Source organism: Pempheris klunzingeri, chromosome 14 (assembly GCF_042242105.1).
Source record: "Pempheris klunzingeri isolate RE-2024b chromosome 14, fPemKlu1.hap1, whole genome shotgun sequence".
Classification (NCBI taxonomy): Eukaryota; Metazoa; Chordata; class Actinopteri; order Acropomatiformes; family Pempheridae; genus Pempheris; species Pempheris klunzingeri.
The window spans coordinates 9,095,103-9,116,593 of NC_092025.1; the positions used below are offsets into that span (position 1 = coordinate 9,095,103).

General features: G+C 43.6%; 4 protein-coding genes across 5 annotated transcripts; 2 read left to right on the plus strand and 2 right to left on the minus strand.

The window, feature by feature from the left end:
• Nucleotides 1-214: 214 nt before the first annotated feature.
• Nucleotides 215-6,253, minus strand: ccdc61 (coiled-coil domain containing 61). Of its 2 annotated transcripts, none has more exons than XM_070844053.1 (13): nucleotides 6,062-6,253; nucleotides 4,647-4,804; nucleotides 4,474-4,556; nucleotides 3,436-3,596; nucleotides 3,158-3,310; nucleotides 2,853-3,060; nucleotides 2,666-2,748; nucleotides 2,312-2,532; nucleotides 2,141-2,219; nucleotides 1,851-2,048; nucleotides 1,735-1,768; nucleotides 1,556-1,622; nucleotides 215-1,444 (listed from the first exon to the last, which is right to left on the minus strand). In XM_070844053.1, the coding sequence occupies exons 2-13, from the start codon at nucleotides 4,792-4,794 to the stop codon at nucleotides 1,350-1,352; spliced, it is 1,530 nt and encodes a 509-aa protein (XP_070700154.1). In that variant the 5' UTR covers nucleotides 4,795-4,804; nucleotides 6,062-6,253; the 3' UTR covers nucleotides 215-1,349. The 2 variants fall into 2 exon arrangements, with proteins under 2 accessions (XP_070700154.1, XP_070700153.1); XM_070844052.1 differs by having other exon boundaries at nucleotides 2,648-2,748.
• Nucleotides 5,530-9,228, plus strand: itpkca (inositol-trisphosphate 3-kinase Ca). Its single transcript, XM_070844054.1, has 7 exons — nucleotides 5,530-5,616; nucleotides 7,205-7,304; nucleotides 7,434-7,647; nucleotides 7,830-8,034; nucleotides 8,213-8,314; nucleotides 8,395-8,466; nucleotides 8,540-9,228. The coding sequence occupies exons 2-7, from the start codon at nucleotides 7,256-7,258 to the stop codon at nucleotides 8,744-8,746; spliced, it is 849 nt and encodes a 282-aa protein (XP_070700155.1). The 5' UTR covers nucleotides 5,530-5,616; nucleotides 7,205-7,255; the 3' UTR covers nucleotides 8,747-9,228.
• Nucleotides 9,229-11,654: 2,426 nt separating this feature from the next.
• Nucleotides 11,655-13,075, plus strand: kcnk12l (potassium channel, subfamily K, member 12 like). Its single transcript, XM_070844160.1, has 3 exons — nucleotides 11,655-11,952; nucleotides 12,066-12,610; nucleotides 12,686-13,075. Exons 1-3 carry the CDS (start codon nucleotides 11,655-11,657, stop codon nucleotides 13,073-13,075), a joined length of 1,233 nt encoding a protein of 410 aa, XP_070700261.1.
• Nucleotides 13,076-14,918: 1,843 nt separating this feature from the next.
• ppm1nb (protein phosphatase, Mg2+/Mn2+ dependent, 1Nb (putative)) lies at nucleotides 14,919-20,436 on the minus strand. Its single transcript, XM_070843447.1, has 6 exons — nucleotides 19,682-20,436; nucleotides 18,783-19,354; nucleotides 16,411-16,528; nucleotides 15,646-15,760; nucleotides 15,489-15,552; nucleotides 14,919-15,398 (listed from the first exon to the last, which is right to left on the minus strand). The coding sequence occupies exons 1-6, from the start codon at nucleotides 20,085-20,087 to the stop codon at nucleotides 15,381-15,383; spliced, it is 1,293 nt and encodes a 430-aa protein (XP_070699548.1). The 5' UTR covers nucleotides 20,088-20,436; the 3' UTR covers nucleotides 14,919-15,380.
• Between the last annotated feature and the right edge of the window lie 1,055 nt (nucleotides 20,437-21,491).

The following is a 21,491-nucleotide window of genomic DNA, read 5'->3' on the forward strand; positions in this document are numbered from 1 at the left end:
AAATAGAGCAGCTGTTCAGACCCAGAGTTGTTCCCCTGAGAGGAAGCCTCAGTGCCCAGAGGTTGATTTGTTAATTAATGAAAACAAGCCAGCTGCAGCAGTGGAAACCCTTCAAGGCTTTCTTCAGGCTCCATGTCAACTGACACTAATGCAAAAGACAGTGAGTACAAAACTGTACCGGCCTGAAGAGGATCATAAAATACACACACAGATATTATGTTTCTTATAAATTATATTTTTAGGTGGTATAAAAGGCATTAGATTGGGGAAAAATTAGATTAACAGTCTCTGTGCACAAACATGTATAGCAGTTTTGTACAAAATTTGGCAAAAGTTTCACTTTCACATCATAAAAAAGGTGTCAGTGCTCATACACTTGCATGCATGATCACCACAGTGTGTACATTTAAATACAAACATCTGTAGTCCGTCCAAAACAACTTATGGTTAATGCGTGTTGTTCCCTTACACAAATGTTATCCAAGATTAGCATTGTCTACGCATGGGTTTGTAACGTAAATCGGGTTCACACACACAAATGGGTTCAAGTACAGTAGGAAACGCAACACTTGTGTATCAGCGGGTTAAAGGTCATATAATGGTTTGAACAATAATGCTTACAATGCTGCGTTTAGTTCAGAGTCAGAGAACACGCGGAGGGAAAATTGCAGACGTTTGGCTGGAATGAATTGGCTGAGTACAGGAGCTGGAGTGTATCCCAGCATGCACTGGGCAGAGGAGACTAAAGTCAGTCACAGGTTTAACCGTCGTATGTTGATCTACTGCCACACAATCACATTCACTCCCACAGACATTTTTAAGATAGTCTGCTTGACGTAAATGAGTCTAGAGGAAGTGTGGAGAAAACCCCATGAAGAGAACACGACTCATAATGCCAATCAGATCTACTTTTTAAATAAAATAAAAAAAAGGACAGAAAAAACATCAACAAGCGAGTAAAGGATTCAAATAAATTATTTACGGGCTGAGGTACTGCCAAGTTTTACATCCATTTAACTAATTTGTTTGGTTTGGTGAGGTGTGAAAATGAAAAGAAACCACTAAACACCCAGACAAAGTCATATTTTAAGTTAATTAGTAAAAACTTGGTATATTAAAAAAATAATAATAAATTCAGTCCACAAAAATGAGTCCTTCACAGTGATGGCTGTAGTTTCCTGAAGTCCAGGAGGAGTTTTAGTCTCTTACATGAACGTATACTGAACACGCTGGTAAACCTGTCGCTCACGTCAAGCTTGACGTCTTCCTCAGTCTGTGAGGAGAAAATCAAAGACGGCCTGAGCGCCACACCGTGCGGTCGTCTAGGAACACGTCGCTGAGTGGTCCTATTAGTGTCCTGTATCCAAGTCCCTCATGTATTCCTGGAGCGCCTGCAGCCTGGCGTCAATCTCCGACAGCTCGGCACCTGTATCCACGGAGCTGTCTGGGGTTGGAGACGTAAAGTTCTAACTTTATGTTGCGTGGCGGCTACGTTTTTAGTTTCCTGTAATTAAAAGCACTGCAGCAAAAACGTGAAAGGCTTGTGAAGAGTTACCTTTGTCTTTCATTCTGCGTGTTGGAGTACTGCATAATGGCTTCCTGGTCAAAAGGCTGCCTCTAGACTAGAAAAGCACACACACACGTTATAGAATAACTCCACCTTTATCCTTCACATACACAGAGAACAGCAGTAAACAGTGTACCAGAGTTACATGAAGTCACCATTACACTCACCGCACTGGGTCCATTGTAAGTCTGTTTTCTTCCCCTAAACACAGACAAACACGTTAGAATTACCAGCTAAAAACAACAGAAACAGAAAAAAAATCTATCCACAGTGATCCCATCACCTGAAGAGAGTTTTGGCCATTTCCTCCATATCCACTAAGGAGCTGTCAGATGAGTTCCTGCTCCCTCTGCGCTCCACAGATAAACTCCTGCCTCTGCTGCCGGAGCGAACCATCTGAGGGAAGGCCTCTCTGGAACGGGAACGACCCCTCTCAGGGAGGACGGGTGACGTCAGCATGTCCCTCCGTACCTTCCTCTGTCTGACACAGAAGACACGGTTAGAACTATAGTTCGACAGCTAATACGTTGAACACCATGCTGTCAAAATGCCCATAAAGGATGGAAAACCAACTTTTTGAGTTCTGCCTCTTTCAGCCTGCGCTGTCTGTCCTGGATGTAAGCAGTTGGGTCAAAGCGTGGTGCCCGGGACCCTGCAAGATGATAGGTGGGAACATTGGGATCTAAACACGAAATTTAGAATATTAGAAATTAACGACAGCAACATCATTAGCGAAGCCAGTACCAGGGGGAGAAGGTGACGGTCTGGGTATGCGAGCTCGTGGTCCTGAAGAGTCCGCTCTTCTTCCTCTGTCCTCCGACCGTCGGCCTCTGTCCTCCATGCGTTCTCTGGATCCCGAGCGAGCCCTGACCATCCCGTACCCAGACCTCCTCTCACGGGAGAGGGAGCGGTAGATTTCCCCGTCGACCCGTGAGCTGGCGTGCCCGGAGACGGGAGTCACTCTGCTGCAGACACACAAAGAGGGTGTGCGCTGAGTAGGTACATGAGATTCAGGTTTCAAATGTTTACTGCACGTTTTAAATGACTGAATGAAAGAGAGAGGAAGTAAAGATATAGTACACGCTTAGATTGTCTAACCCTCTCCGTAGCAACGCCAGTTCATTCGTGAGACTCTTGACACGAACACGGAGAGCGCACTCTGACGCTCTCAGCTCCTCAAACTAACCAGGACAGGGGGAAAAAAGAAAAAAAAAAGTTAAAACCAGAGAAGGAAACGACACAAATCTTCTTTTTCAGTTGACAGAGAGAAGCAGAAGAGGTCCACCTGCTCCACTAAGAGTCGCTGCTCCTGGCACCTCTTGCTCGCTGAGCGTTGGTTTTTGGCCCTCTCCTTGACAAGCTGCTCCTCGAGCGTCCTGACCACGTCTCTGACCCTCCAGTCCTCCCGTCCAGGTGTGGAACCACTTCCACTGACCTGCAGTCGCTCCAGTACTTTAGCCATGGCCTCCTTCTCTTCTTTCACTGCAGCGAGCCTTGAAAACAGGAGAGGAGATGTCAAAATAAGTCTTTAGAAAAACAATCCCACCTCCCTTCATATTTGTCACAGGATGGACATTAAATGCAACCTACTCCGCTCGCAGGCGCTGTATTTCTAGCTCTGCAGATTTGTTAACTCCATGAGAGGTGACGGTGCTGAGCTCCGCTCTCAGAGCTCTGACTTCCTTCTGCAGGGCAGCTGGGTCAGGCTTACCCACATAGGGCAGGGGTAAAGGGTAGTGTATCCTACAAATACAAAATAGATTTTTCCACTGACAGAACCAAAATACTGACAAAGTAAATATGTGCCCAAAGGACAGTATCACCAAACAAGATTATGTTTAGTACAGTATATAACCACGTAAACGAACCTGTCAAACTCCACAGTGTATATGAGGATCAGGTATCTTTTGGCAGTGAGAGCGGATGACTGCTGGTGGCCGCGAGGACGACTAACCACTCCTGCTTTTCTGTTACGCAGCAGCTCCAGGTCGGCGTAGGTCAAGAGGTCCAGCGTAACAGAATCACTCATCTGCAGAAAAAGCTCAAGTTCACTGTGCGGCATCAGAAATAAAATACACTTCATGGCCATCAACTTGGGAAAAAAACTAAAGCTTATAACAGACTATAAATGTTTTTAAGGCGGGTTGATTTGACTGATTTTATGTTTTACTTTTTCTTACTACATGGCTTTGTTGAATACTCTATTCTAATCGATCAATTATGGCATTCTACTGTCTGTTACTTCTAAAATCATTTTTAAATGATGATGATAAAATTGATTTCTTTAGCACAAAGCTGTGTAATAAGCAGGATAATGTACAAAGAGCAGCAGCCATTATTGTAAAACGAACCCCTTCACGATGAGTCCTGCATCACTCTGTCAGGGTTCACTCTGCAACGATGACCGGCTCGCTGTCCATTATCCCTTACAGGTGCAATTAAAATGTGTTTACCATCCAATTTGCATTCATCATTTTCTTCTCTGTATATTTCTCTTGAATCAAATGTGATCTGTTGTTGTTTTGGGATAATTTGATTGTGTATTTAACAGCACACACGCACGTCTGTGTGTGTGTGTGTGTGTGTGTGTGTATATATATATATATATAACAGTTCAGCTGGGGCCAATTTCTGAATGTATATAAATTCCCAGTCGTTTCTGTTATTTCCCCCCAGGCTCTCTCCTTTTGGCCCCTGTTCCTGTGCATTAATGGAAAAGAGAGCAGGACAGCTCTGGATAACTGTGGATTTTTCACTCAAGTGGAAACATTGAGCTCGAATGAGTGAGTCTCGGCTTAGCTCACACAGCCTCGAGCAAATCTGTCTGTTCACATCTTTCTATTGACTTTGTATTTGTGGCACCGGGTTTTTTTCCCCATTCTATCTGGGTGCACCTTCAAACATACCTTTCTAACAGCTGATTCCAACATGCTACAGAAAATGGGGAACTGCTTGAAGTTGCCAGTTTTACGAGTGAGGTCCTCTATGTCTGAAAAAAAAGACCAAAAAAATGAATTGCAATAGTGTGAGTGAGACTATTTGTGTGATATTTTACCTATGATGAATGTATGCTACTTACATGCTGGATCAAAGTCCCCCCTCCACTGATCTGCCGTCATGGCGTCTGAGATTTCAACTATCAGCAAGCCCTTGTCCACCTCTACCTTCACAGAAAACTCCACTCCTCGAAACACAATGTCCTCCATCAGCTCAGAGCCCTCCTCCATCGCTCTGGGTCTGTGCAGGAGAGGCGAATTATCACTAACAATTACGAGCAAACTGGAATAACTAACTCCTCTTCTACAGCTGGGTAATATTATGGCAAGCTCATGGAGACACATGCATCTGACGCCAGGAACAAACCAAGAAAACTATTTTTGCATCTGGCAAAGTCTGCAAAGAGAACAGGGAAGCTCAACATTAAGCTCAAATGTCAGCACAGGTCTCATAGTGTACTGGGGGCTCTGGATTAAGATCCAGCCATCAAGATCAAATCAAATGTTTTGACAATTTGGGCAAATCTGAACCCGATTCCCTACAGTTTAATGATGTTAACAAGTGCAACTGTAATTTGTAAAAATCAGCCACTAAATAATGCAAGTTTTAGAGTAGTTTTCATGTTCATGGGATCATGGACAGAGAGCAACAACCCAAAAGCCACATTATCAGTAACGTGGGTAATGCAGAACACTTGTTTCTGCTCACGGGACTGTTTAACGGGAAGTGTGTTAAGTTTGTGTTTACATTACAGACAGTATCACAGAAGCCTGGTTGTAAAACATAAAACATTAGCTTTAGATATTACACCTCGGGGGTGACCTGACTGCCACTTCCATTAGCACAGTTATTTTAAACACGTCCTAATGGATGATCTGGTTGCTCTTCACTCAGTCTGTCTCCATCAAAACACACCGCGGGGGGCGGTAGCGAGCAGACGGAGCCCATTTCTAAAGGTGTCATCGTTTTTTATTGGAAAAAAGTTCGGGTTGGTGGGCAGAAACCATATGTCGGGGACTGCTGAGCTGATGTCTTAAGTCATATTTTAAGGGGTAAGTTACTGATTGTGTCTCTTTCGCTGCGTCAGGTTTCGCGCTTGACTTCACTTTCTCCCGTGACTCCACATCAGCTTTCACTGTAACGTTACCTGCGCATAAAACATTACAGACGGCGGTGGTGTTGCTTGTTTAGCTAGTTAACAACACATGAGTTTGAGGGTCGGCTCTGTGAAATAAAACTTAAGAAATGAAGCCAATGTTATATGTTATCTTCTGCCTCTTTGTCAGCTAGCAAGAGTTGACATCTTTGCTCTAACGTCCACTGACCAACGCTAGCTTAGGTTAGCTAGTCAGTTAGCATGGACACTGTCGCTAGTTATTATAGTTAGCACTGCTTCTCCAAAGATAGTTGGTTTGGCTAGTTAACCAAGCTGTCCGTGTGTGAATCACTGAATGTCATTCAGTGTGCGAATAAACGCCAAACAAGCAGACACATTACCTCTGGCTGCAGTACTGGTCCGTAATGAGCTAAGTTGTCAGCACATAGCTACTCGTTGGAAAAACATCGCGGTGTGTTGGCCAGAGGGAGCAGATGAAGCAACTAGCAGCCGGACTGATGAGACAAAACAGCCAAAACACTTTAGTAAATCTCCCGGCGGAGACCAGAGCGGTTCAACAACCGGGAACCGTTAAATTCTTCTTCTTCCCTCCGCTGCTGCTTCTTCTGCCGCAGCGGACGGAGGCTCGACGGCGCTCCGGCGAGCTGCTGCCCCCCACAGGCAGAGAACTGACACTGCAGCCACCGCATGAGGGGGCATGAGATGGTGGAGGAATAATATTTACTAATGTGAACTAATGCTGATACCATACTGTGAAAATGCATGAAAAAAACCAAAATGTTAGGTAAAAGCATATACATATACTCAGAAAAAATGTATCAAAAGAAAAAGTACTCAATGCAGGAAGATATTCTGTGACTGTTTATATATCCACTGCTGAACATCTTCTTTGCTGCAGAAAAATGCAAATTGTGCTTAAAAAATAAATAAGTAAAAGAACTCATTATGCAAAAAAAATAAATTACATCTGTCTTGATTAATGGACTCTTGTATTAATTTGTAAGCAGCATTTTACTGTTGTAGCTGGGTGAAGTGGAGCTAATTTAAACTGCTTTATTTATTTTTTGGATAGTTTAATCTCTGACAGTAAATCATATTTCATAACCTGATCACCTATTGTCTCTGTAAAATCTTGATCTGGAAAGTAACTACAGTAGCCATAATTTTAAAACGTGGAACCAGCTTCCATATTTTCATCGTCAACATCTGTGTGTTCAGCCTTGCACTGTTTGGTTAAGTGGTTAATAAAAGTAGAAAACAAGTGCTTCCTGTAAATGTTTGATAAACCTGTTGCATAAGATCAGAGCCCTCTCTTCTGCACGTCTTTAGTCAGTCTTGGTGACGGGCCGTTTCCACGGAGACGTTGTTTGCCCATGAGGCAAAAATTCGAGTGACTGAGTCTGAAGTCTGAGGTCCTTTCTGCCTCTGTGAAGAAGCAGAAAAACACAGCAGAGGAGTGTGTCCTGGAGTGTGTGCGTGCTGAAGAATGACTAACTGAGGTTTTTTTTGCCCTCCTGATGCAGAGCTCCGCATGGAAGAAGCACAAAAGTTGCAGGACTTCATCTCTCCTTCCTATGACTCCCAAGAAACCTCAGCAGTGGCTGCAGGTGGTCGGACATGCAGGTTTGTTTATCTGGCCTCACTTGTCTTTCATTTTGCGCCTCAGCGGGTTAAATTCTGATAAAGCAATAGAATAAGTGCAGTTTTTAAGCTGTCTTGTGTGTCTGTCTTTTCCCTTACTCGTCTCCACAGGGAGCTTTCATGTTGGGGATTATGGTACACTGCTGAAGAGGTTTTGTGAGGGGGAGCAGCAGTGCTACCTCAGACTGATGGAGGACGTCCTGAGGCCCTTTGTCCCAGCTTACTATGGTGTGGTGCAGCGGGACGAGCAGGATTACAACATGATGGATAACTTGCTGACCCATTTCAACACTCCTGCCATCATGGACTGCAAGATGGGCAGCCGGTGAGTTTAAACGGGGCAACGCTGATTCTCAAAAAGGCCTTATATCAAGAAATGACATTCAAATATATTCTTGGGTCTTATGCCAAAGCAATATGTACCTCTATGGAATTTTGTTTTTTCACAGTTATGATGATATTTGATAAACTTGAGTAATAAAGACATTGAGTCGATGTCCCTCACAGCACATACCTCGAGCAGGAGCTGCTGATGGCCCGGGAACGGCCTCAGCCTCGTCACGACATGTATGAGAAGATGGTGGCTGTGGACCCAGAGGCTCCAACGGTGCAAGAACGAGCCCAGCGGGCGGTGCTGAAGACCAGGTACATGCAGTGGAGGGAGACGCTGAGCTCCACAACAACTCTGGGCTTCCGCATCGAAGGATTCGGGGTACGTTTCACAGTTCTCGTCAAAGTAGGCTGTGTCAGACATATATGGAATAAATGATACTTGGTTGAAAATCTTTTTAAAAAGAGTTTGTTTTTTGCAGTAGTGAATGTTTGTGTTCATGGTCTAATAGCTGCATCTTTTGCGTTATAATGCTGTAATCTGTACATTTCCTGTGTAGAAGGCAAATGAAGAATGTGACACAAACTTCAAAAGGACCAAAAGTAGAGACCAAGTGATGGAAGCATTTGACAAATTTGTTGAGTCCAATACAAACATCGTGGTGAGTGTGACCTTCGCTGACCTTCACTCACTTGTAGATTTTTCTTTCCCCTCTCGTAAATGTTTTGTCTTTCCCTTCAGTGGGGATATCTGAGGCGGCTGAAACAACTGCGGCACGTCTTGGAGGAGTCAGACTTCTTCAGAGCACATGAGGTGGGACAGTTAAAGCTGATGCTATGAATGTGAAGCTGATGTGAAACTCTTGCTAACAGCTGTGTCCCTGCAGGTCGTGGGCAGTTCCTTACTGTTTGTGCACGACTGGACCGGCAGAACAGGAGTTTGGATGATTGACTTTGGAAAGACAGTGGCCTTGCCGCCTCACCTCAACGTGGACCACCGCGCTCCCTGGGTAGAGGGCAATCGAGAAGACGGCTACCTGTGGGGTCTGGACAACCTCATTGATATACTGGCCAACATGCTGCCACTGACCTGAACGCCTCTCAGTACATGTGTGGGAATACACTCTAAATCCTTCCTTCAACACTCAGAAGTGCAGAATGACTGCAGATGTTCCGACCTCCGAATCAGTTCCATTATTAGAACTGTGGGAATGAACTTCTTATTGGAAAAAAATCGAGGTTGTAATTGATTACAATGACAACACATTTTTTACAAAATCTGTTATCAAATTAATCAAATGACAGATTTAAATTTATTAGGCCCACAGCATCAAAAAGTGTAAAGCTTGACCAGTGAATGCTCACCTGTACTGCAGTGACAGTAACACTGAGATTACCCTGTAAGAGCGAAGCACTCTTCCATTTTCTGACCCTACTGTCTTGACATGACCCTCTCATTATTTCAGGAAACACTCTGCACTACAAATTATAAGCTAAAGATACAGCTGCCCCCCCTGGCTTGAGATAAACAGTAGTTTAAATGTCACACTGTGTCATTAAAATGGTGCTGAAACTATGACGCTCAAATAAGTGGATTTATTTCCTGCATTTCTTTCATTGTTCGCCTCACTATTATCATCATTATTTGACAAGTTTTAAATGCTTTATTTAAATGCATCACACAGTATTAATATGATATTTTATATTCTGTTCTCACGTTACATTGTGAAATAATTTCACCATTTATGCAGCAGAGCAAGGATTAAATTTCACAGATAAAAGAATCCCGAACTTTGAGACTTCAATAGAGACGTGAAATATCTCCAAAACTACTAGACAGTCTGGCCCACAAGTTTGTGCAGGCGTTCATGGTCCCCTGAAGATGAATCCTAATGACTTTGGTGATCCCTGCCTCTAGTACCACCATGAGCTTGATGTTTGAGCGAAATGTCTCGACAATTATTGGACCGCTATGAAGTTTGGTTTCATCTAGCACCATTAACGGGTCAACATTTTAATTTGTCAAATGTTAGCATGCTGTGAACATTATACCTGCTAAGCATCAAAACTAGTTAGCATTGGGACAGTGAGCATGTTAGCATGCAGACATCAGACATCAGCTGTAGACTCTTTTTCATCTGCAAGTCAAACCTAAGGCCCAAAGGCAGCAGGGTAGAGTTCTGCAGTATTTATACTTGCATCATTAAAAAAAAAAGTCCCCTGAGTTTATGCCATTATAAAGTGTCACTTGGAGTATGAAAATTTGTGTGACTCACCCTTATTTATCCTGCCTGAACCTGACACCTCAGTGACTTCAGCATGAAAATTAAATATAAAAGAAAAAATGTGCTTGGTAAATTGCAGAATGATTTGAGATGCATTAATAACATGGTTTGTCAACATGCTCTTTCCCTAAATAAACCAAATAAATAAATGAATAAATGTGTTTTAGTTAATTGGATGTTAAAATTAGTTGTGAGGGAAAAGTGAATTGTAACATCTTAATTTTTTAGTAGTCTAAATCCTGGATTATACATACAAATATTTTTTGTGTTACATACTGTGAAGCCTTTTACAACATACTGTTATATTTCATTATTTAGTTATTGGATATTGTTAAATCCATTGTACAGTTATTCAGAAAGCAAAGCCCTGATTGATATCAGTGCATATTGATGTACTTACATACATTTCCAGCCATTTCAGCATGTCAAAGTGACTGATATGCAGCGCTGTGAGCCTGAGTGGATCGGAATATTAGACACTCTGTCAAGGTAAACACCAGATGTAAGGCTGACTGGTGAGATGAAGGCAGATGTGCTCTCTGTCCTCCGCACCTGTCCGCTCGTGTCATTCAGCCATCAGACGGCAGGCAGAGGGAACCCCTGCCCTTACCTGCAGCACCAGATGAGATTAAAGGAATGAACAGACAGAAAAACTGAAAGTCATGCCCAGCAAATCCTCCCACACAGTCTGCAGCAACAACAAAAAGCCCTCTGAGAGGGGCTGCAAGCTGCACAGTACGACCACAGTCTTATCTGCTGGCCTCTGAGCAAACTGGATAGTTCCTGGTCATGATGCCTCTCTAATGTTTAGGCCATGACTAAACATTAATGTCAGTGGCAGAGGAGAGCCGAGGCTGATGCTCTACTTGAACCCAGACTTGAAACTCATTGAAGGAGCAATTAAAGGACCAATTATACAGAGCAAACTTTTTGTCACTTGTAGCACTTCAAGGTGATGATACACTGAGCTGTGATGCAGACAAAAAAAAAAAGAGGAATAGTGGATTTTGAAATAAAGAGATGACTGCACCAGTCAGGGTGTGCTCAAAGACGGAGGGGGAGGGCAGAGGATGATGATGTCAGTGTGTGACAGATGAAACATCAGACAGCCTTTCAGTGTGCTCAAAAAAAAAAAAGTCAAGAGGCTTCCTTGCGCTGGGCATTGTTCAGCAGATCCATGGAACGAGCACAGCAGACCAGCAGCGCTCTGGGAACGGACACTGCTGTCAACGAGACCAGGTACTATGTGGTTTTCTTACTTTAAACTTTGACTATTTGATCTCTGTGTGGATTAGATGCCATTAACTACTGCTGACTAAAATGTTATCTAGAGTGTAGTGCTTTCTCATCATGAATGTCTTTATGTTATACTGATTTAACCAAAGCTTAATGTGTTTTGCTCAGATTTTAGTGGTTGCAATCATTTTTTATTTAAAAAATAGAATTGCAAATGTTTACAGTATAGCAAACATATTGCCAATGTATGTCTCTTTTGTTTTCTTACAGGCTATATTACAGCCCTCAGTAACCTCCAAATGTATAGTGCTTTATATGGCCAGTACATGTGTGTTGTCTGGCGGGTGATGCCTGCAACACAGACTGTGAGTGTGTGACTTGGCAGCACTGGCGGAGGCGGAGGAGAGGTGTATCTGCTGCTGTGCTCATGGCTCAGAGGAGGGCTGCCGCCGGTGGCTGCTGCTGCTGCCCGAGGGCACCCATGAATGAAGACAACGCCCGTTTCTGCCTGCTGGCTGGGCTCATCCTGCTCTACCTGCTGTGCGGGGCGGCCATCTTCTCAGCCCTGGAACATCCCTTTGAGCTGCGCGCCCGCCGCCTCTGGAAGCAGCAGCTGGACAACTTCACCCAGAGATACCGGATCAACCTGGGTGCTCTGCACACTCTGCTGCGGCAGTACGAGGAGGCAAATGGGGCTGGGATCAGAGTGGACACGTTGAGGCCCCGCTGGGACTTCTCTGGAGCTTTCTACTTTGTTGGCACTGTGATCTCCACTATAGGTAAGTCTTGAAGTTTTTTGGTTTTTCTGAAATGCTAATTTTAAAGTTCTTAGATGACTCTCTGTACTGTCTGTCAGTCTTGACCTTTTAACCTTTTATTCTCTCTTCTCCAGGCTTTGGCATGACCACACCAGCAACCATAGCTGGAAAAATATTCTTAATCTTCTACGGTCTCATTGGCTGTGCTGCCACCATCCTCTTCTTTAACCTCTTCCTGGAGAGGATCATCACAATGTTAGCTTACATCATGCGCTGGTTTCATGAGCGTCGGCTGAGGTGTGCTGGAGTCGGGGTAGTGTCGAGCAGGGAGGAGTCGTCTGGCGAGGAGGACAGCCTGGAAGGCTGGAAACCGTCAGTCTATTACGTGATGCTGATCCTGGGTGTAGCGTCTGTGGTGATTGCGTGCAGTGCCTCCACTCTGTACAGCTCCATGGAGAACTGGAGCTACGTGGACTCCCTCTACTTCTGTTTTGTGGCCTTCAGCACCATCGGCTTCGGGGACCTGGTGAGCAGTCAGAGACAGCAGTATGAGTCCCAGGAGGCCTACCGGCTCTGGAACTGCCTCTTCATCTTAATGGGGGTGTGTTGTATCTACTCACTTTTCAATGTCATTTCCATTGTCATCAAGCAAACACTCACCTGGATCGTGGGTAAGCTGGTCTGCTCGGGGCGCCATCAGCCCTGCTCCTGCTCTACACCTGGGCGCTCGTGGCTCTGCTGCCCCTGCCTCCAGAACAAAAATCACAACCAGAGGCGTCTGCCTGCACACCTCAAGCAAAAACGCTTAAAACGCAACGCTGTGCAGCCTGTCTCATCCCATTACCCCGCAGGAAGACACCGCTACACGGATGGTTCAGTGGAGACAGTGTGTGACAGTGAGACAGATGCAGGTGCGGTGGCTGATGGGGTGTATGTGGGCCGTCGTCTGTCAGGAGAGATGATCTCTGTCAATGAGTTCATGGTGTCCAATAAGGTGTCTCTGGCACTGCTGCAGAAGCAGTTGAGTGAAACAGCTCATCAGGGCCCACGGCAGAGCTACAGCCATCAAAATGGATTCTCCGGTGGTGTGGGGGCCTTGGCCATTATGAATAATCGATTACAGGAAACCAGTGTGGATAGGTAGCACTGCTAAGATGTTATTCTTGTGTATATTGCTTTGGGTTCTCTATACTGGAGCCCTAATCCAACCAGTTTCCTGACTGGGTAATTTCAAGACAATCATTTGACCACTCAGTATGAAAAAATTCATTCTGAGAGTAGAATAATTTTCCTTTAATTGGAATTTCAGTGGAAGTCTATGCAGATAGAGGCAGACCTCCAGCATGGATTCAGGACGTCAAATAATTGATTATATTTTGTTGTGTGTAGAGAAAGAGAGCAAAGAGATGAACAGGATTTAAAGAATTCAGCATCACTGTGAAGAGGGGTCTGATGTCCTGAAGTGATTGGCTCATACAAAAGCAATCAGATGAAAGAAGCAGTAAAGGACCACTTAAAAGAGACTGCTGATTTAAGAGAGCTACACAGGCTCCTTAGGCCCCTCAATAAACATGGTTGTATGTGAGGTGGTAGTCAGTATTAGTGAGCTTACAGGCATAAACACAGTATCTACAGTCACCTCTCGGATAATTAACTGCATATGTAAAACGTTTGAATTAGGAATCGTTGTCATTAAACAGAGCTTCTTAAACACACTACAGGAGCTCACGAGCACAGAAAAAGAGACATTTTAATTTGGTGATTGCTCACAAGTCGCCCATCTTGTTTCATCAATGCACATCATTGAAATTCATAGTAATCATGAAAGAGCGCTGAGATCCAGGGTTTTCAATGGAGCACATCTAATCAAACGTGGCCTGCGGAGGACGTCCTTATGTCAATAAGTGTCGTACAGATAGTCGCAGGACCACATCAACAGAGCGGAGAACGAGATTCAGGCTCTCCTCGTCTAGCTGGAGGAGATCCTTTACTATGCAAGAAACCCCATTTTAATCCATGCTGTGTCATTCTGTGGCGCAGGTTTTCATCAGTGCTTCAGATGATGAGTGTGAGGAGAAAATCTTCCTCCTCAGAGATCTTTTCAGAAGACAAAATCATCCATTTTCCTCCAGCGGTCACCCTTGGTGAACTATCTTCACTGTTACTAATGTCAAAACACTGTGAAGAATAGTTCTTTAGTGAGCTGTTGTGGATAAAATACAGCACATCGTCAGTCAAATATTCTTTATTAAGGTTTTAAAACAGTCATGACTTTTAACATGAAATGTCTATACACAGAAAATTACTTGCCAAAACAATGTAACAATGCAATGAAACCCGTCCTGAGACTGACCCGTCTTGATGGTGTTTGTTTGATCAGCGATACAAAAGATGAATAAGGCAGCACAGTACAGATCATCCAACTCATGGAAAAACACATTTCACATACACTGCATTGAAGAATGTGTCTAGAAACATGGTTATTATATATAGAAAGAATTGCAAAATGTAGAACCTTGTGTAAAATATATTTTGATTGATAGATAAAACCTTTAGGGTATTTGGCCAATTTTTGGATACTTTGAGTTCAACTTTTGGTCACAATCAAACCACAGTATGCTGTGTTGCTCATTTGATGATTATCTATCAAATTATTTTAACAAATAACATCATTTATTCTACATGTCTGAAATAGAAAACAATTTGTAAAAGTAAACAGGTCTTCAAAGGAGTTTAGATTATGTTTGAAATGTATTTTTATTGATTGAGTGTAAGCGTTTGTGTTGAAATTTAATTGCTAGAATTAAATATCTAACCAATGTTTATTTGCCTGTCACTTTTGACCGTGAGATAAATTTGACAAATTTGCCCAACAGCTGGCCAGCTGTTAGCACTGTTGGAACAAATGAATGTTATCACACACTAGGTTTTGGCTAACACTGACTCCATTTCAGTCAACACATTTTTCTTTCCTGGAGAGGAAAGTGAAAAAAATTTAAATTATTATTCTATTAAATCTATTCTTCTATTAACTCCATTTAGAAATATAATCCCACATACAGACACGTTCCTTACTTTATTTATCCAATAAAAAGGTACAACTTTACAGATGCTTGTTAGTCATTTTTACAGACTGCCATTTGAAACGATCATCTGCATCTTCTGTTGACTGAATATGAGGCAGAGGTTTGTTGCTGGATCAGTTTCTCTGAGTAAGTTTTACAAAATGTCCCTCTTGTATAAATATAAAATGTATCAGACTTTATTAGAACTATTTGCATTGTATTTGTCAAGACAAGATGCAGCTTGCTGGTATGATGTAAACAAACATCCCTGTCTGTTAATCATCTCCCTTTTTGTCAAATTGCACACACGAAGAAAACAGTTTTATATTGACATTAATTACAGCCACTCCATCGATCCTTGGGCACAGAATCCCGCCGGACTTCTCAGGAGCCTCCCAGGCCCTGGACAGACAGATGATGGAAAAAATAATGGTGAATATACTGGACACAGTGGAGGAAATAATGGTTAGAATGGGACTGATGTGTGCTCACGTTTGGTACTGTGGGGCTGTGTGCCTCTCTTTGTTGATAGTAAGCAGAAATAATGCAGTTCCTCCTGCAACACACAGAACAAACATGGTGTCATTTCCCAGCACAGGCTCTAGACGCTCACACTGATACACACCAGCGCCCATTTTGTGTCTCTTACTTGCTCTGTATGCCTCCACCTGGTGGTAATCCAGGGATGACAGTGGAGGCGAGGACTGTGAGGACAGACAGCAGATCAGGTTCCTCCCCCCTGGCACACAGCTCATCGTAAATCTCTGTCAAAAGAGCAAAAACGTAGAAACAAACTTATGAGCACATTTGGAAAGTTTTTGAATTTTACGTGCAGCTTAAAGAGTGAGCCTGGAGTTACTCTACATTCTTGCTATATGGCTATAGTCCATCTCGCAATAATTTCAGCTCCAAGCCAAATAAAAATAGGTCACACATAAATATAGTTTGATTTAAAAAAAGTAATCTCCAAAACAGAAATGTAGATTTTAACAAACACGATTCAAAGAGGAGTAAATAGTGTATTTGTTGGGGACTATTTTGAGTTGCGGATTAATACACATTTGGTGTTGTAGTGAGTATTTACAGCAGGAGGACACTGTCTGAGATTGAAATAAAACAAAAGTGTGTGTGCTCACAATAATGAGGGGCGATGTTATGCAGTGCAACAATATAGATAACGGATGTGTTTTAATAGTTTTTGGACAATAAAGGAGGTCAATGGCACAGTGCAATAAGATCTGTCATGCTTTGGCTACACAGACAATGTTTGTTGAAGTCAGTAGGATCAAATCATAGTTGATTTTGGTCTTTGCAGTAAACTTTTAGAGGCACACAGTCCCCATAAGGCTTTTTAACAAAAAGTCCCCAAATGCCTAATATGACAGTCGTCTAACATGATTAAACGAACACACACCTGCTACTTTGGACTCCAACAGGTCCTCCAGCTCAGCCTCCTGGTGTAATGCCTCTGCTGACAGCTGGGGGGCTCCAGGGAAGCACAGCAGGATGATGCTGATGTTGTCCAAACTCCCCTGTGGAGGGAAGTCAGCAGAGGTGAGCGATGATGGCTGACCTCACAAATTGCAGCAGATAAAACATTATTTCATCCTGGGTGAACACTTTCAGAAATAGATCATTTTCACCTCAAGGTTGGCGCACCAGTGTCACACAGAGGCAGCGGAACAAGCAAATGGAAATGGAGTGTGGAAGACGCGTTGACATTTTGAGGTCATTCTGCATATCCAGGCTGAAGCCCTGTTACGCAACAGAGTGGCATGATGGACATGATGGCCAAACAGAGTGCAGCATGGCTGTTAGTGTGTGCACATGTGGCCCATGTTTGTCCTGATGTGCTATTTTCACTCTATAGAAAATAAGATAAACCCAATTTCTTTTATGAATCACCTTGAGGGTCTGTGAGTCCCGGTTTTAAACGGGGGATGAGTTTACTGACAATTTCTTTTGCTTATTAAGGTAGTAGACCATGCATCAGTTAGATAATGGGCACAACATAACACATAAAGCTTTTCAGCTGAAAAGCTTAAGTCGTTTTGACAAGCTAATTCCCTCATGCTACAGATTGCTGTATAGAGAAAAACGACCTTCACTAAACACCCTAAAATCTAGTAACTATGATATGAGTGGAGCTGACTATAGTGGAAGAATTGTTCTCCCTCACTGCTTTGAAATGACTCTTTATGTATGAGGACGGTAGGATGAGCAATTCCATGTTCGTGAATATAAACCATCTGACACTCTCCGAGTGAGAGTGGCTGAAATGAGTCCTCACAGGAACCCAGAATAATCCCACATAACCTGTTCTGACACCCCTGCAGTCTATTTTAAGGTGGTCTGTCACACTATTATACCATGAACAGCAGCCACAGTCTAACTGAGACCGAAATGAACCTCGAGCAGAAGTCAGAGCATCTTTTTCAGTCTAAATGCGTTATTACAGCCAGAGGTGCTATTCTCCGGTTCGCTTTTAGACCTTCGCCTTCATGTGGGCACGGATGTGAAGCTTTGGTTGACATTTTTATGTTAACAAAGGACTACTGTGTAAAAGAGGTCATTCATTGTGATGCACCAACAGAGAATAATCGCCTGACTCCAGACTTTATCTCACCCAGACGGAGCGTTTTAGCACCTTTCAGCTCTTTGTTTCAACCCGAACCATTCTTGTTAAATCTCACTGCTCTCATTGGTGTCATTTTCAGCAACTACTTGCCCAGCACCAAATGGCAGTTGATGGTATTCAACCAAAAATATCCCACTCCTCCTCTCAGTCTTTACCCCAAAGCCTCTCCCACACAACACATGGACATGACTAACAACTAGAGGACCACGACAGTGATGAGACGACCAGCTGTCACCACCACAGCTCCGAGGCCAGGTCTCTTGTTTCTTCTCTACACAACCGCTGACTGACAGCCTCTCTCACCCTTTTCAGTTTAACATTATGAGAACATCAATAAATATTAGAAAAATCCTCTAAAATGCGTTGCATACCCTTCATTCAAGGTGATAATATTTCAGTATTGCTTTATTAAGATTTTACCAACGATTTTCTCTTCTTCTTCTTTTTCATCACAGCACCAGCGACCATGCACATATACAAACAAAATGGCAACCTAATACCACGATATTACATAGATTCACCTACTATCTTTATGATCAAGTAATTTGTGTGTAGAACGAAATAACCAGACTAATAAGTCTTCAAACCAAGAAAAAAGAGAGAATAAAGCACAATCCTGTTGAACTTCACACTCTCGTATCAAGATACAATGATTGTTATGTCAAACACTTTTGTAGATCTGCCCATCCTACTAAATGTTCCTTCTCTAACTCCTGTCTAATCTAAGCTGTTGGGTTTTAAAAGTTACATTTAAGAAAAGTGACTGTGGTAAGTTTTCGAAAGCCTGAATTAAAGTCATATAGAAGATTGATCATGATTGACTAGTGCACGATTAATCAAATGGAAACTGTCCTTGAGTTACTTTAATAAGGCTGAGGCCTTTTCGCAAGAAGTAGGCCGACCCAGCAGCCTTTAGACCAAGCCAAACCAACTCAACACAGTCATAGTTTAAAGGATTATGTTATTACATAAAATCCACAACACATTAAAAATTGTATAACACCGTTTTGCACTAAAACTGTGTTTTCAGGTTATAATCACTTAAAAGGATTAGCCATTTTAACTACTGTAGACATGCATGAGGTGCTGGACCGCTTTGTTATTCAAAGGTATTAAGAAAACATTGGTTTTACACAGCAGGTTCTGACCTTATAGAGACAGAGGTCAATGACTTGAGTGCAGACGTCCCTCAGGTCAGTGCAGACACACAGCCGGTTGTGGATGAAGGCGCACAGCTCCTCGTTGCTGATGGTATCCCACACCCCATCGCAGGCGAGCACCAGGAACTCATCTGCAGGCGAGCGCTCCACCACATACACCTCTGGCTCTGGTGACACCATCTGCTGGGTGGGCGACCGGTTCTCTGCCCCCTTGTAGCTGAAGTCCCCCAGAGCACGGGACACTGCCAGGGAGCCGTTGATCCGTTGGATGGTCACAGAGCCACCTGCGCTCTCGATGCGCTCTTTCTCCAGAGGGCTGTAAGGTTTGTGGTCCTCGGTGGAGAAGCAAACTTGGCCCGACCGGCACAGCATGGCCCTTGAGTCACCACAGTTGGCGAAGTAGATGTAATACGGTGAGATGAGAGTGGCCACCACAGTGGTGCCACCTCTCTCCCAGCCTTCTCGACGTGCCACAGAGTGAAGGTGCTTGTCTGTTTGCAGGAAGCCTTCGATGATGGCTCCTTTCACCCTTCCAGGGTCGTCCTCTGGTCCCATTCCACCTGTGTGCACAAACATATAATGCTGAAATACTTGGTGTTTTCTGGATCTGGCACCTCATAAAAACACATCATTACATAGAACAGGATAGATATTTATATAATATATAATATATAATAGTAACCACTCATGGTATTGATGTCTGATAATGGGGGAAAAAATCATCTCAATCAATCATGTAATATGAACATTTTCTCCAGCAAGAACCCAGTTTTAAGATCAGAATATCTCAAAGAAAGCTGAACACCACTACAATTAATCAATAAAGTGTAACAACACTTAACATCTTTTATACTAATCTAATTCATTTTGGGTTGCATATCTTTTACCTGTGGCCAGGATGTGACCCAGGAGGTGCTGGGAGCAGTGCTGTGCCACTGTGCTGCCTGCATGACCATCGAACACTGCGAAGAAGCTCCAGTCGGCCAGCTCTCCACCCAGCTGTGGCACACAGTTGTGGAAGTCCTCCATGTTGGCCCTCCAGCCCTGCATGCTTCCCAGGGCGTAGGTGAGGCCCCAACGGGCGCATCCTTCCTCCATTAGCTTGTCGAGGACCGGCCGGTCCAGGTAAGGGCTGGGGATGACCTCCTCCTTCTCCCCCTCCCCTGGCTGCTCTCCCTCTGCTGCTCCTCCACGGCCCCCTTTGAAGAAAGAGCTGACCCTCTTCTCTGTCTCCTTCACCAGCTGCCGCATAAACGCAGGCATCTCCACGCTGCCCTTCCTGGCTGTCCTCATGGCTCTTGTGCGCAGCTGATGTGAGGAGAATCTTCTTTTATCCCTGCCCTGGTGGTTGTGGCTGGGATGGGGGGCTGAGATAGGCCTGATGGTGGGCCTGTGCAGTATCTGCGTAGCCCTGCTGCTCCAGGGCTCAGAGCATGGCTGCCTGAGCTGATGGATGTTCTCAGTGCTGGCTGCTCACCCCCCTCTCCCTGCTCATCTCCTTCCTCGCCTCTCTCCCTCTCTGGAGACCTCACTGATCAGTGCTCTCTCCTCCACTCATCCTTCTCCTCCTCCTTGTTTGGTCTCTCCTCTGTGCTGCTGTGATTTCACCTTCTCCCTCGCTTTTTCATCGCTCTTCCTTCTTTCACCAGCTCTCCCTTTGCCTTGTTGTTTTTCCCTGCCTCCGCTGTGATTGGCTGGCTATTTGTGTGCACCAATCCCTGCTCAGCTTGCATAGTCACTGTCATATCTGAGCTCACCCTCTCTCAGCGTCCTCCTATCTGCAGCTCTGCCCCTCCCACTTGTTTGGTAATCTCAACCTTTGATCGGTTGGGATTATGCGCTGTCAGTGCTGCAGATTACAGGGCTGTCGGCCATTTAGCACACAGAGTGTTGGACTGACGTGGGAGGAAGAGACACTGAGGAAGAAAGAGTTTATTTTGATTATGCACACAGATGATGATTCCACTTGCATGCATTAAACATGGTGACAGAGCACATCTGCAGTGATTCGCGATTAGTCATCTGACCATTAAAACCTGAAATCAGAGCTGCAATATTATAAAAGGACTCAATGTATCTACATCAATGTATTTGATGCAATGGAATAATTAGCTTGTAGGTTTTGTAATGAAATGATGTAATGATACATTCAACAGTTTAATGGCTCCTCCGGTTTTCTTTTCATGTAATAAATTTCTGATGACTATATAATGTGGTAATAAAGCAAAATCCTTTTATAATCTGGATGTGGTTATTAATCATGGGCGTAAAATTACTGGTACTAAGTTTATGCTCCTTTTAAGATAAATGTCAAAGAAATCAATAGTATGAGCCACATACGTATATGTAGGTTCAGGCCAGAAAAAAGTATTTTTTGAAACTAATTCAATAGAGATAAAGGAAATGGAAAGATTGCTGTGTGTCTTAACTGTTTATTTCATTTTGAACACGCAGAAACGATTTTGGTTTTCCATGATTACACACGTCACCACAACATGAGATAGAGCTGTTTGGTTTGGCTCCATTCCCCAAATGACTGCTTAAATCTGTGGAGTCAGCCGGGATCACATCTCCACCCTCTGTAATTCTCTCATGCTACTGTGACCAGGCAGGAAAGGACGGAGAAACTGTTTACTGCTGAATGTTTGATTAAATTCACTCGCCAGGATGGTGTTAAAGCGGCTTGTCACACAGACA